The 13,944-nt window shown below is 51.0% G+C and overlaps 2 protein-coding genes across 2 annotated transcripts; one reads left to right on the top strand and one right to left on the bottom strand.

Annotated features, from left to right (window-relative positions):
* Positions 1-8,862: 8,862 nt before the first annotated feature.
* MIND_01402700 (uncharacterized protein) lies at positions 8,863-11,628 on the top strand (the record flags this gene model as incomplete). The annotated part of the gene is made up of 8 exons (XM_037370429.1): positions 8,863-9,086; positions 9,141-9,625; positions 9,676-10,073; positions 10,121-10,217; positions 10,265-10,500; positions 10,545-10,988; positions 11,041-11,184; positions 11,231-11,628. Exons 1-8 carry the CDS (start codon positions 9,045-9,047, stop codon positions 11,626-11,628), a joined length of 2,244 nt encoding a protein of 747 aa, XP_037213021.1. The 5' UTR covers positions 8,863-9,044.
* A 225-nt stretch (positions 11,629-11,853) lies between these two features.
* Positions 11,854-13,072, bottom strand: MIND_01402600 (S-adenosyl-L-methionine-dependent methyltransferase; the record flags this gene model as incomplete). Its single annotated transcript, XM_037370428.1, has 4 exons — positions 11,854-12,353; positions 12,409-12,793; positions 12,844-12,924; positions 12,974-13,072. 4 exons carry the CDS (start codon positions 13,070-13,072, stop codon positions 11,854-11,856), a joined length of 1,065 nt encoding a protein of 354 aa, XP_037213020.1.
* Between the last annotated feature and the right edge of the window lie 872 nt (positions 13,073-13,944).

Here is a 13,944-nt window from a genome sequence, read left to right as displayed (position 1 = left end):
TTGGGCTCGGCGACGGCTCGACGCGTCGTTCTCGGTCACGTGCTTCCCACGTGTGCGTTCCTCCTACTGGGGCGCATGTTCCCCGTCGTCACGTGCTGCGTGTTACGGGCCCGCAATGGCCCGACACCAGCGCCGGAGCGGACGGGCCGGGTCTTATCCGTGACACAAGAATATAAGGAGGAAGTACCACAAACAAGAGGAACGAACTCACGGAATCATATCCAAGAGGAAAGTCTTCAGTTCGTGGTTTGTAACATATTGAATGACGAGCCCAACGAAGGACTGGACGTTTGGCGCTGTCCATCCGTCAAGCATTGCATGAAGCATGCCCTTTTCGTTCTGCTGATATTGAGAAGACGAATAGACAAGTTATTGGGCTTGCACTGACCGCGAACAGTTCTTTGACGACTGGCTTCGTCAATTCGAAGATGTACTTGAGGTCTCGTGCAACCATGTCGTTGTTAGGCACAATGACGTTCGGCTGAAGGGTGCGAAAAGCGAGGACAAGCTCCTTGTCGGTGACCGCAAGATGTGGCCGATTGTGGACAGCCACCCAAAGACTAAGGTGGAATCGGAATCGCCCGACATTATAGTCACCCCCCGTTGTATATTTCTTGATGACGCTGGCTCCAGGGTCGCAAACCTTTGCATGGTTGACTAGGTTGCTGGTCGATGTGTCGAAACGAGCACGTTTGAGAGTTTTCGACGGGAATCTGGGCGAAGTTAGGCAATGAAAAACAAGAGAGTGCTTTAGCAACGCACCTTTTGCAGACAAACTTGTAGCGGACGACTCCATCGTCCTCTCCCACGATTATCGTTGGCGGATCGACATAGTGACGATAACATGCCGTCCCATTGCGCTCCCATTCACGTCTTTGAGCATCTTGGAAAAGAAATCAGCGGGTTATAGAGCAACAAACATGGCACACACCAAGGACTGCGGAGTTGTCTGTTATATCAAGATTCTTTTCGTGCTTCTGGAGACGCTTCAGCAGGTCTGCATTGCGCTCTGCAGGTGACAGCTTCTTCTGGCGCTTGGAGTTTGGCTCCTCGTCATCGAGAAGGACGGAGTCGCGGCCTCGTTTAGACATGTGCAGTGGAAAGGATGTGTCGAAGGACGGCCAAGAGCATCTTTTATACCCATGCCGCTTTGCGCTTTGTCGAGCACTGGACGGACGGCCAGTGGCAAGCATTGTTGCTTGGTCGTTGTCGTTTGTGACAAGTCATGATGACAGGCAGTGCCACTGGAGAATCTCGGTCATTTCCCCGACAGTTCCGCCATGTCAAGTAAGCACTGCCACATCCGCACGGATATTCATTGAGCCCAATATCCAGACTCGCATTTGTGCCATCCATGGGAAACGAGTGTATATATTTGCGAATGTAATACTTGTGAATGGATACCTACGAATATTTGTGAAGACATTCATGAGTTTCCGCACTCGTGCCAAGCTTTAGCATGTAGTAGTACACTGGGGGATGTCTGCAACATGCCCAGGGGGATATAAGAAGCCTATGGATTATACAAGTCTAATTCCTGTATAGTTGTATTCTAATAACAGTATATACTAGAATATTTTTCTGGTATGAATGCCAGTGATGATTGATATAATTGAGCTTTTGTTATTATTATTATTATTTTCATAAGCAATCTTGTTGTATATAATAGTTTTATTTGCTGGTTGTTAGGGGAACCCTTGTCAGGCTTCAGGTCAGACTGTGCAAGGCTCTCTGCAAAAACACCCGCCTAGAACAGAACAGATGGTTTGTCAGGCCCATAAGTGAAGTTGTAAGGGCAACCCCGGAGGCCTGAGATCAAGGTCCTAGCAGGGGAGGATCCAAAGCGTGAACATTGGTAAGCGTATACAAATGAAGCTGACCTAGCAGGGGAGGATCCAAAGAGAAGAAACTCTAAGGGTCCGCCTGCTAGGGAGCTGACTATATACTGCTTGTCCGTAGCTGCCGCTGTCAGGCACAGAAGGCTTGGGCGGTGTCGCAGGCGAGGTCCCAGGGCGACCGTCGGGAGGGTGTTGACGGATCGGTGATTGTGCGGGCGAGATGGAGGGCCGGACCGCAGTCGGAACTGGAGTCGGACTGGAATCGGACGCGTCTCCGAGGGGCCGAAAGGGGGGGTTCCTCTGACAGAAGTGAGCAGGGTTTGCCTTAAGTTAAATAAGCCTGGTAAGGTGATATCAGGGGAATCCCCACTTCAGCCTCCTTCAGACTGTCTAAGCACATCTAAGGCACATTGTAAGGGCAACCTCGGAGGCCTGAGATCAAGGTCCTAGCAGGGGAGGATCCAAAGAGAAGAAACTCTAAGTGTCAAACCCTGGGTTCAAAAACCCTTTTTCTTTGCCCTTTAAACCTTTTATTTTGGCCCTGGTTGATAAGATAAGACAAGGAGGAGATAAGATGGACGATAAGATGGTGATTGGATCATCAGATGTCGATGCTGATGTTGATTGACAGTGTGGAGTTGGACATGAGGCAAACAGCACGTAAAGGCATGGCTAAAGTATGACGTCATTGCCTCTCGTATTAGGCATGGTAAACACATGGTAGTAGTGTATATAAGTAGAGTAGATTTCGTCTTATACCCCAGTCTTCGAATTGCATCATCTTTACAATATCTTTTCACGGTGCTTCTTGCTTGCCTTCACTGGCCAGCTGGCATCCTCTGAATTGGTGTTGTTTGTGACACTAAGGGTCCGCCTGCTAGGGAGCTGACTATATACTGCTTGTCCGTAGCTGGGCACAGAAGGCTTGGGCGGCGTCACAGGCGAGGTCCCAGGGCGACCGTCGGGAGGGCGTTGACGGATCAGTGATTGTGCGGGCGAGATGGAGGGCCGGACCGGAGTTGGAACCGAAGTCAGACCGGAATTGGACGCGTCTCCGAGGGTCTGAAAGGGGGCTTCCCCTGACAGTTTCCTTTGCCTCGTGTATGTCTTCTCGTTCCCCTTACTTACTATGCCTTTGTACTTATCCCACAGGGAGATCCTGCAGACCTCATTGGATCTCCCTGCGAGGTCATATGCCTTATGCTTACCACTTAGTATAAATACTTGTACTCTACACTCCTGTACTTCAGTTTCGTTATTAATGTTTCTTGCCTCACTCTCTGCTCTCGTCCGACTCCTCCCCACGTTCTAAAGCCTTATCACCTTTGGCTTCTCCGAACGTATCTGCAGGAGTTCACATATTTGTTCAGACTTGCTTTCGGCCTGCAAGACATGTAGTCGCTCACTCCGATATAGTGTTGTGATAGCCACTCGGTTTTGCTTCGGACCTTTCGTTACTTACATTTGGTTCTTGCACGGCACTTAACACCTAGAGTGAACAAAGCTTTATACAAAGGGTAAGAGCCAGAAGCCCCCTAAGTGAGTGAACACCAGCACCCAGGGTGCACACTAACATCTCCCTGGGTGAGATATTTGTCATGCATAGGGCAACAACTATAGGATCCTGGGCAAGTGAATACTGAGACCCAGGGCATATACTAACATCACCCTAAGTAAAAGACATATCATACCCAAGGTGACAACCAGAGGACACAGGGTAAGTAATTGTGTCAACCTGGGGCCAACATCAATATTACCCTAGGTGAAAGACCTACTATACCTAGGGTGACAATGAAGAGATGACAAGTATAGACAGTAAATGAATCTTTGTAGGTCATTTTTCCTAGCACTTGAATATTAATCTAATACAAAAAATTACAGTACTAGAAGATTGGGCTCTACTAGTAGTGAGTCATATAGGATTAATTTGAAGATTTAAAAAAAATCTACAACCCACTGACATTCCTTATAAGCTTGAATCCAGAGTCCTACAAATATGAGCAACAGTCAGACATATAGACTAAGCTAGAACTTCTAAACTGTTAAGGATTGAATACATTAGTTCATGACTTACATGCTACAGCATGTATGTATTTATTCTGAATCAATTTTTTTACCACCACAAAGTCTACCTGGATGATATATACGTATTACTATAAAGCAGCAGGTTTTGTATATTAACTTTGAATCAATTCTGCTAGTGTCATCATGAAAATATCTATATTTGTATAAAATGAGAAAGTTTTTTGCCCAATGTGTACATTGAATGTTAACACCTGGAGAATCTGATCATTCCCACATGGTGGTTTGGCCAAATCCTCTGGGGTGAATGTGAACAGTACACCATGGGGAAAGACATTAGAACCCATGGAGACATCTGTGAACATCCCAGGGAGACTGATCATTTCCACATGGTAGTTTAGTCAAATCCCCTGGGGTGAATATGAGCAGTACCATGGGGGAAAGACATTGGAACCATGTGTTCATCTGTGAACAACCAGGGAGAGAAGATACTATCACCCTGGTGGATATCTACATTGCCCCCTGGGTATTTCCACAGCTCCCCATGAGACAGCTGTCTCATGTCTCATGTCCCATCACCAGTAATAGCGGTGGTCTCCATAAATCGATGTTTTTCGAGGAGCCGGATCCGAAAAAAAAATGTCATAAAATGTCAAAAAATTTCCCCGGCCTTGCCGGCCGGTGTAAGAGAAGTGCATTGGTGCACTGTACGGCCAGCTAAACGACGCGGAGCAGTGACCAGATCAGTGGAAGCAGAAGTGCTCCCATCTTGAGTGGAAGTGTGCTTTGTTGGTGCTTTGTTGCAACTTCCACTACTCATGAGTCCAAAGTTTTTGTCACCTGCGGCGTCCTGTCACACCACACCCGCCTGTCACACCCCGTCAGTTGTCACACTAATCGATATGATATAATAAGTACATGTACAAAAACAGCTAATAATCTTCTTCTGTAAATATGTCGGGACCAAACCCCCAGTCCTCACTATATGGTGGCATGGGCCTGGGCTCAAGATCAGGGTCAAGAGCAAAGGTGGGTCCAAACTCGTTGAGTGGTGAGGCTAGCCGGAGAGTCAGTGTGTTAGAGATGTCATCAATTGTATCGTTGATGAGATCCTCGGCCGTCGGAAGCTGGCTGATAATTTTGTGATCCTTGGCACCCTGCCGCTTGATCTGGGTCACACCGCTGGCTTTCTTTAGGGCCCTCTTTTGCTCCTTCAAGTCTTTAGCCAATTGTGTTGCGGCAGCAATCTCTAACTCGATGTTCTCAAGCTGCCCGCCGACGCTAGCGCGAGCCACAGCTGCCTTGAAATGCTTTTGACGTCGGCCAATATTATTGTGATCACGCTGGGCTTGCGTGTTACGATGGTTGACAAGTACACCGGACTCCTCGCATTTCCGGACTTTGATTTGCATTAATTTGTCCAGTTCATGGCCTCTGTTGCGCCAATCAGAAGTGTCATAGATCTCTATTTCGAGCACAAACGTTTGAATTGCCTCCAGAAGTGGCAGGTTAGTCCCCGTGTGAATGTTGGTAAACGGATGAGAGCTCTCATTCAGATTGGTGTGGTGGGTAGTACAATACCAATCCTCCTGTGATATATGGGAGAGGAACTCGTTGATTGACGGGAAAAACCAAGGGATAGAGTCCTTGTCAATAATCCAGTCTAATGAAATGTCAGATGTTATTAGCCCAAGAGACATAGACGGACCTCGAACAATTTTGTGCTCGGAGCCCTTGCACCATCGAACGAACTCGTTGAGATCAGCTTGAGTTTTGATGAATTGGCAATTACGAATCCGAGCCATCTCGACATCCCCGACAGTTCGCGCCATCTCCGTAAGCTTTCGTTCAAAATGGAATACACATGTTCGAAGGACATGTGTCAAAAAAAGCTTAGGATCAGTCTCGAATACACCGCTCAAATGCGGTTGATTTCGGCTCAGCAGATATTCCCCCAGTGCGTTGGCTTGTGGCTTGTTGCCGTCAAGGGCAATAGACAAGAGGCCTTCGCCATCAACACACTTGATCTTCACTGGCCGTTTTGTGACACGTTCAAATGCTTCGAAGAGACTGGGCCACATCTTTTTGAACACCGCCAACGATTCATGTTTGCTGTATATGCGCGCCACTGTCAAACCTGAGGATCTGTGTTAGCCAGCATCATAGTAGTCGATAGCAATCACGAACGCATGTTCAGACGATCATCCCAGATGACAACCTCCCACTCCTTCCATTCTCCATGGACTCGACAGTATGTGTTATCATGGACAGTAAAACGCGCAGCATGTACACGTTCCGCAAGGCCCGCCAACATCGTCACAATCATCTCCTCCCCGGGCTCTGAAACCACCTTATGAATATAGAGTGCACTCTCGGGTTCTTTTTTTGCCATTTCCAACTGAAGGTGAAGAACACCTACACCGTGTGAGCGACAGCCAATAATCCTAATAAATGAAATACCTTCGAGTCCAAGACCATGTTTGTTCGCAAGCTTCTTCTCATCTGCAATGATCTTCCGAATATGACGCTGGTTTAGGAACGCAGGATCATCCACAATGACCTTGGAGCCTACCGACATTCAATATTTACGAAATGATATGATATTGCTCTACCTACCTACACCCAGCTTTGAGACTGTCAACCCAACAGTCCCTCGCTCCTGGACTGCCTTGGTGATAATTGCCTTTCCCTCCTCGGACGGTTTGGTTTGCGGCAGTTCCGGATGCGAGTGATAATTCATGAAGAAGATGATGGCTTTATGGACACTGCGATCGATGGGTGCGTAGATGAAGACTTCCGCTGGACAGTCTTGGTGTTGCAAGTTGCCATGAGCAACTTGACCACTGGCCGACACGGTTGTGAACTCTGAGAGTGACGTTTGAGCAAGCAAATTTGGAAATAGCTGGTTTCGTACCACATCGTTTAGCCCCTTTGGCGCCATTGCGACGCGGTTTGATATTGGCACAATGCTCATATTCAGGGCCCAGGCTTGTGTGGGACCTGAAGACACCGTTATTCTGGAGTAATTCGACCGCCTGGGCTTCCGGAACCTCGCGGTGAATGGGGAGGAAAATATGGTTGAGCTCTCCGCGAATGTAGTGCGAGCAACCAATAAACCCTTGCTTCCCGTCATTGCTGAGATCAATCTATGTAAACTGAGTTAGAAATATATACACAGAAGTAATCAGAATCCAAACCGAGGTATAGCGCCGATAGGTTCCGGTCCCAATACACTTGTTGCCGTTTGCGTCCTTGTGCTTGCACTTCGTGGCTTGTACTTCAAGGTAAAATCTGGACAAAAGGCTTGGTTAGACGACGGTGTAACAGCGAGATAATCCTAAACTCACGTTGCCGCTCGCATGAAAGGTGACGCAACCTGACGTTGGTTGGTGTCACACAAGGCCTCGAAGAATCGGTGCATTTCGTCTTTGTCGGCATTAAAACGGCGGTAGTCGTCATCCAGCAACTCGGGGTCGATCTGAGAGCAGACCGTCACTCCCTGACAATAATGATGTGCAAGCTGGCATAGTTCGCCATCCAGTGCCAGAACCTTCGTTGTTTTCCCCTCCTTGGTACTCCCAGCGCTCCCGCCTCCCCACGAATCCTGGTTCTGAAAGCATTCAATGCTGCGGCAAGAGGCACGAGACAGAGTAGCTTACCGTGGCCTTGAACAGCGTGATCATCGATTCGCCATCCTTCCAATCGTGCGGATAGTCTGAGAGATCCCAGAGATATGCAACCGCATCGCCGTCCCGGGGAATGTTCCAGCAAACTGGAATGTCCTTCACCATTATCAGGTCCCGCACTGACGTTTCGCGAGTAATCTCGATTGTTCGTGTCGGGTCATCGCACTTCAATCGTTTTGCTCGTACTTTGTGCTTCGGGCGATGGCGTTTGGGCAGCGGAGCAAGGTCATCCTCGCTATCAGAATGACGATTGTCGCGCGACCGTTTGCCTTTTGCACGGTGTACAGGACTTGGAGGTAAGTTGGTAGTTGGTACTTGTGTCAGCACACCAGCTGAGGCCACAGTCGTGGTTGTTGTTATCGGAGTTGGCGTGGAAGTAATGGAAAGGTCCGAGACGCTATTGCGCGACGGTTTTGGGGTGACCGTACTCGGAAAAGCGGTCGGGAGGTGGGTGGCATGAGCCTGTTGGGATCATCGAGCAAGCCAGACAAGGAAAGCGTCCAGCTGAAGCCAGGTATCAGTGTTTTCAAGATTGTAGACGCCTAGGTCAAGGAGCGCGGTTGGCAGTGTCTATGAAGACAATGAGCTGTATGCGGTGGTGCTCGTCGCTGGAAACGCACCTCGTGCCACACTTCCACAGTCGGAGGTCACTTCCACTTCCACTGGTGTGTGCCCGCTTCCACTCGGCGGCTTCTGCTTCCATTGCTTTTGTATATACTCACGACGCGTCACGTGTGTGTGTGTGTGTAGCAATAGGGGGCTCAAAGCACCGGGCGTTACGTCCGTCTTACATACTGTAGTATTTCAATCAATTCTGCAGCCCTGTGACCTGTGACACATGTAGCAGAAATGTGCAATTCAGCCAAGGGCAAGATTTGGTGTGACCTCCTGCCTTATATGGAAGTTCTGCGCGCCGGAGGCGGCGGAAAAATTTGGAAATTACCATTTTGGGATGGTTTGGGACCAAACATATCTGCTGTGACCTGTGACAGGCAGAAAAATTTCGGCCAAAAATCTCAATGTGACCGTGACATGATTAATTGATCGAAATACTACAGTACTCGAGTCACAGACTTGTCACAGACTCGAATTTGGGGGGGTCGCTGACGTCATCTCAGGATTCGGACTCTTACCAGTCATTCCCTCGAAAGACCGCCCGTTCAACGTTGACAACGTTGACTGCAGATGTTGTCTGCCGCCCAGCATCTCACGCTGGTCCAAAGAGTGAAGTCTGACGATTGCCGACTGCAAGCCGACTCCACAACCAAGAATAAACGTCTCTAACTCTCTCTCTCTCCGATCAATCTCGCAAGGCGATGTTACTGCATCCCGCGGCTGGCAGCGAGCGGCTGTCGTTGATTACTCTCAAGGCCTCATCTTTCTTCCCCCTTCCTGCGTTGCACAGCTGGCTTTGCAAGCTGGCCATAGATTTTTTCGTTTCGGCATTCGCGTCATATCCCAGTAAGCCAGAGTCGGCGGGCAGTTGGAGAGTCGGAGCATGGCTATCCTTTGGCACTCGGGGATGCTTGGGACCTACATTGTGCGTAGTCCTATAGCTTTTTCGCGCTTTCGAGCATTCCTTCCCCATTCTCAGGCCAGGAGAACACGATATGCCCTCCCCTTCTACCATCCCAGAACCCTCCCACATGACCGAAAACTCCCGCCCTATCTTCTTCACCCCGTGCGCCTGTGTAGCATCCTCCTCATCGTCACCTTCTCCTCCGTCACACTCTTCCTCCTCTTTCATGCTCGGTCTCTCGCGGCAGTCTTCATCGGTCACCGCTGGCGTCTACAGGAGCTATTCATACCCGCCCCTTGGAGCATCGTTCCGCTTATCGAGCCACCCTCGCCTCATCCCGTGCGCCTGGCCACGACAGACACCGTGTACGACGCTTTTCTCGCGCCGTCGGCGGCCCAGGCCGTTGCAGACGCCCGAATTCGTCCAATACGCGCCCATGATGCAATCCCATATGACTGTCTCGACAACTGGGTCGCGACTGGGAGGTGGGAAGCCTCGTGTCTCCACGGAATGGTGCATGAATCGCAGATAGATTTGGTGTATGTTTGGGTCAATGGCTCGTGCGTTACAGTCCCTTTCGTTAACTTCCACCACTGAAATTGACCATCAGCGATGCATTGCATTCACAATCTAGAGCAGAATTGCTCGCGCGGTTGGGGTATGAGACCAAGAATGCGCGGTTTAGGGAGCACGACGAGCTGCGGTATTCCTTGCGGGCGGCGCGCCAGGCCACAAAAGGGTGGCCGCATAGCGCGTGGCATCTCGTTACGGCTGACGTCAAGACGCCCAATGAAACACGGCTGGACAGCATGTCTCATTACGAGCGTGCAGCGGTGTCCATTGCGCGGGACGACGAGATGGGCATCGTTGGCAACGGAGAGGAGAGCCGGGAGAAACGGTTGGGCTTGGTACCCCAGTGGCTAGACATCGACTGCGCTTTCAATGCGAGTCGAAGTCAGGTGAGAAATAATGGAAACAGTGAGCATCCGCCGATAATATTGCATCACGGTTAGCCCACAGTTTTTACTTCGTTAATTTTCGATGAATAATTGCAGACACTCAGCTTTTTCGATACTCGAACGACCCTGAGGTCCCGGTAGAACCAGAACATATTGCGAATTGGCTGGCAAAGGTTATGCCAAGCTTCAATAGGTATATAGCTTACTTCCTTCTCTGCGGTTCTCTCAAAATACCTGCAGCCACGCCATCGAGTCCCAGCTCGCCAACCTCCCACCAGACATTGTCGCGGACCAGATTGTGGCCATGAACGACGACCAGTTCCTCACGCTGCCGACTCCACCATCCGCCTTCCACACCACGCTGTACGGGTCAGTTCTTCGCATGGACCCCGAGCTGCTGGTCGGCGGGGACAACACCGGTGCCGGTGATGGAGGTGGGGAGTGGCGCTCGATCCCGTGGAGCGCACATCTGCTAGGTGAGCTTCATGATATCATACTTCGTTGATCTGACTCTTGTCAGATGAACGCTTCGGGAAACGAAAGCGCCCGTACATGAAGCACATCTCCCGCTCGTTGTCATTACCTCTTCTCCATGAAGCCCTGCTTGCATTTGGGAAACCGTTCGCCGCGACGCCGCTATCGCAGTTCCGTGGTTCCCATTTTGCCTCGCGTGAATGGGAGGTGAACACAATCTTTCTTGCGTCGCATTTTGTTATCGAGCGTCATAGGGAGGCGCTACTTTGGAGCTGGGTTGTGGGTAAATGGGGCGGGGTGATTGGGGTATTGGATGCGGAGACCAAGTTCAAGATGTGGGTGGAGATGGGCGGGGAGAGCATGGGGAAGACGATGCTTAACCTGAAGGAGGCAAAACGGACGACATTGGCCGACGTGGAGAGGAACCTGCGCCGAGCAGGGGTCAAACCGCCGCGGGGTAAAGGCCAAATGGACACAAATTATTATTGGGGTAAGTCTTCCTCAGTAATAGTACCAGAAGACCAATAACATATGTGGCCTAGTCTCAATGGACGGATATAGTGCCTCATGGATGAACCTCGCCGAGCGCATCCACATAACCCCGGCGTGTCTCGGGAACCACACAGAGGCGGCGTGGGCAATGTTCCGTAGACTAGTAATGAACGATCTCGCGTGCGGAGACCAGAGTAGGTATGCGACAGCTCCTATTTTCCCACTATTGACCTTTGCCAGTCATTTCCTCGTTGATGTACTCCACCCGCAGCGGCCTAGGCATCTTTCTCCCGCCCACACCGAGTTTTCCCGTAGCCTCTGACGAGCCGATAACCCTCCCACTCGTTCTCCCAACCACGCGGCCGTTCTTTCCCTCCAACCCCCGCGCATTCGCCGTGCGCCTGATTCAGCGCTACGCCTACGTGCTGGGCCACTCCCCGGCGTACTTCATCGGGCCCAAAAACTCGCAGCAGATGGACGCGCAGCTGCGAACGGCGGACAAGTTGCGCTACGCGGGGCTATTGTGCATTAACGATGACCTCGGCGACGACGAAAGCGATATTACGCGGGCGGAGGCCGTATTGAAGGCGTGGTTTGCGATGCGGTGGCCAGAGCGGCTGGAGTGCGAGATCGGATGAATGACCGGGATGCTAATTCAGAATGTTGTTACTATGTGCCAGTGTATCCAGTCAGCCTAATGAGTACTCAATAGAATTGGCTGCAATCGCCCCACAGGCAAAGCGGTAAGTACTCATTACAGCATAAACGGTTCAAGTCAAATGTTGCTACGAATTGGAAGAAATGTGGAATATGGAATGATTGTGTAGTCAGCGTAGTAGTATTCTATGAGAACTACGAGTACATCAAGGCAGCCAGGCCCCAGTGCAGGATTCTATAGGGTAGACCGCCCACAAGATTCTTAAGTCGAATAGAAGAAGCGCCAGTACCCGGGAAGAACATGGGCGGCGGCAGCCCAGACCTAAGTATCCTTCATTAACCCACTGTGCAATATTGGAGAAAAGCGGGTAACCCACATTATACCAAAAGTAACTTCGACGGTCGTCGTCGATGGTGGTCTTCAATACAAATCGGCCCCCAGCAAATGCGCCCAGCACGACGAAAGCGGTGGCCGTGAAAGTGTCGAGCTGCCAGATCCAAGAGAGCGCAATGGACCAGAGGACGACGCTGGCCATCAAGAACGGCCGCGCCTGTGCGCCAAAGCGGAGCGGGATAGTGTCGCGGCGAAGCTCGGCGTCGCCTACGACATCTCTGAAGTCCTGTGCGTAGATCGTGGTGGCAAACAGCAGTCCGCTGAGCAGAATTGCGCGCCAGCAACGGGGATCTAGGCTGGTCTTGTTGTCTCCTATGATAACACGGCTGGGAAGTAAAATAAGAAACAGAGTTAATGGCAGACGTACGTGCAACAAGCGTGGTGCCCGCCTCAAACGCAGCATAACCGAGTCCGTTGAGAAGATTTCGTGAGATAGCGCTCCTCCCGTCGCACCTGAGCTCGTTGTATGTCACGGTAAGGAACGACACAACCACACTGGCCAGCATTGTCTCCTTGCTATACATCAGGCTCAACCCCCCACATATCGGCACCAGCGCCCAACGCAGAATCCGCGCATGTTCGAAGGTAATACGGCCGGCAGGAATCGGTCGATGGGGTTTGTTTGTGGCGTCCTCAGAGGACGTTGTTTGGTTGGATGTGTTGAAAGTCAGGACGTGTAGCCATAGCCAGAATAAGAGATGTGGAATGTTAGCGTAGGTGGTCAGCGGGGCGGCGACCATTGCGAAGACAGACTGCAAATGATATTCAAGCACGGCATGCGTAGTCCAGGAACAGAGCGTACGACGGGCACTAGCATCGTCATAACGTCTGACTCAGTGAAGAGCCAGAGGGTCTTGGCATGGTAGGCTAGCGATGAGGGAGTCTAGAAAAATTTCAAGTTAGCGATGACCAAATTCTGCAGAAATACGGACGATCGGCACTGGGCGGTGGATCGACTTGGAGGCGTTCAAACAGTCGGACGTCGACAAGGGCCCGGACGCGTGATATAATGTTTTAGCCTGCGCCATCATCGTGGTCGTCAACTCCGATGGAAAGGGATCGCCAAGAAAGGCAGGACGCGGGAAAGGGGAGGTGGAATGGCCCTATGATGTTGCGGGTCTTAAAAGGAAGTGAAGTTGGTCAAAGAGATTCGTTGAAACATCAGGGTAACTGCGTCACTGCCAGTGTCCATTTCACCGAAAAAGCAAATTGAGTCCTTCAAAAAGGGCACTATCACCCACGACGATTCCGCTAGCGGATGCGGTAGCGCATATGGCCTAACGGAGGCGGGTGAGATACCGACCGAAGTGAATGCAGATACAACTTGAAAGTCGGGGAGTCATGGTCGTCTCGCGGACGCCGGATATCAACGGATATCAAGGCCATGCACAAACCAGGGTACCGTGCGTTCCGAAACATGTTTTGCCGGTTTTGTTTTTGGCGATTGTTGTGGTCCAAAGTTTCGACGACTCCGACGACCATGTCTCCACTGAGGTCCAAAAATTGCGTGGCACTTGGCACTTCGTCCGCGTCACGGAGGACGGGCATCGGCGCTAAATCTGTGGTGTGTCAAGTCCGTAGCATCGCGGGCTGAGAACCCAGGAAGACCGCAACCATCCTTGAGTGGCGCCCAGTCGAAGGAGGGAAGACTCTCCGGGACTCGGAGACGGTGGGTCAACGCCAGCCTTCTCGGAGGCAGGCAAGGTGGGGGTGGGGCAGAGCCATATGGGCTTAGGGCTCAGAGCCCTAGGAGGGCCTGAGATTAGGCACGCACGACAGGTAAGAGCGCGGATGAGGCAATCCGCAGCTTGTCCGAAGCCGGAGGAGGTGTGACGCCGCTTGCTTACGTGATGTGATCTGCGCTGTTTGTCCCGCCAACTGTCAGTGTCACTAGGTAGGTACG

The sequence above is a fragment of the Mycena indigotica genome, assembly GCF_014461135.1.
Source record: "Mycena indigotica strain 171206Taipei chromosome Unknown Mind.scaff0018, whole genome shotgun sequence".
Classification (NCBI taxonomy): Eukaryota; Fungi; Basidiomycota; class Agaricomycetes; order Agaricales; family Mycenaceae; genus Mycena; species Mycena indigotica.
Note: the sequence above shows the minus strand (reverse complement) of the source record. Positions and strands in the feature narration are given on the sequence as shown.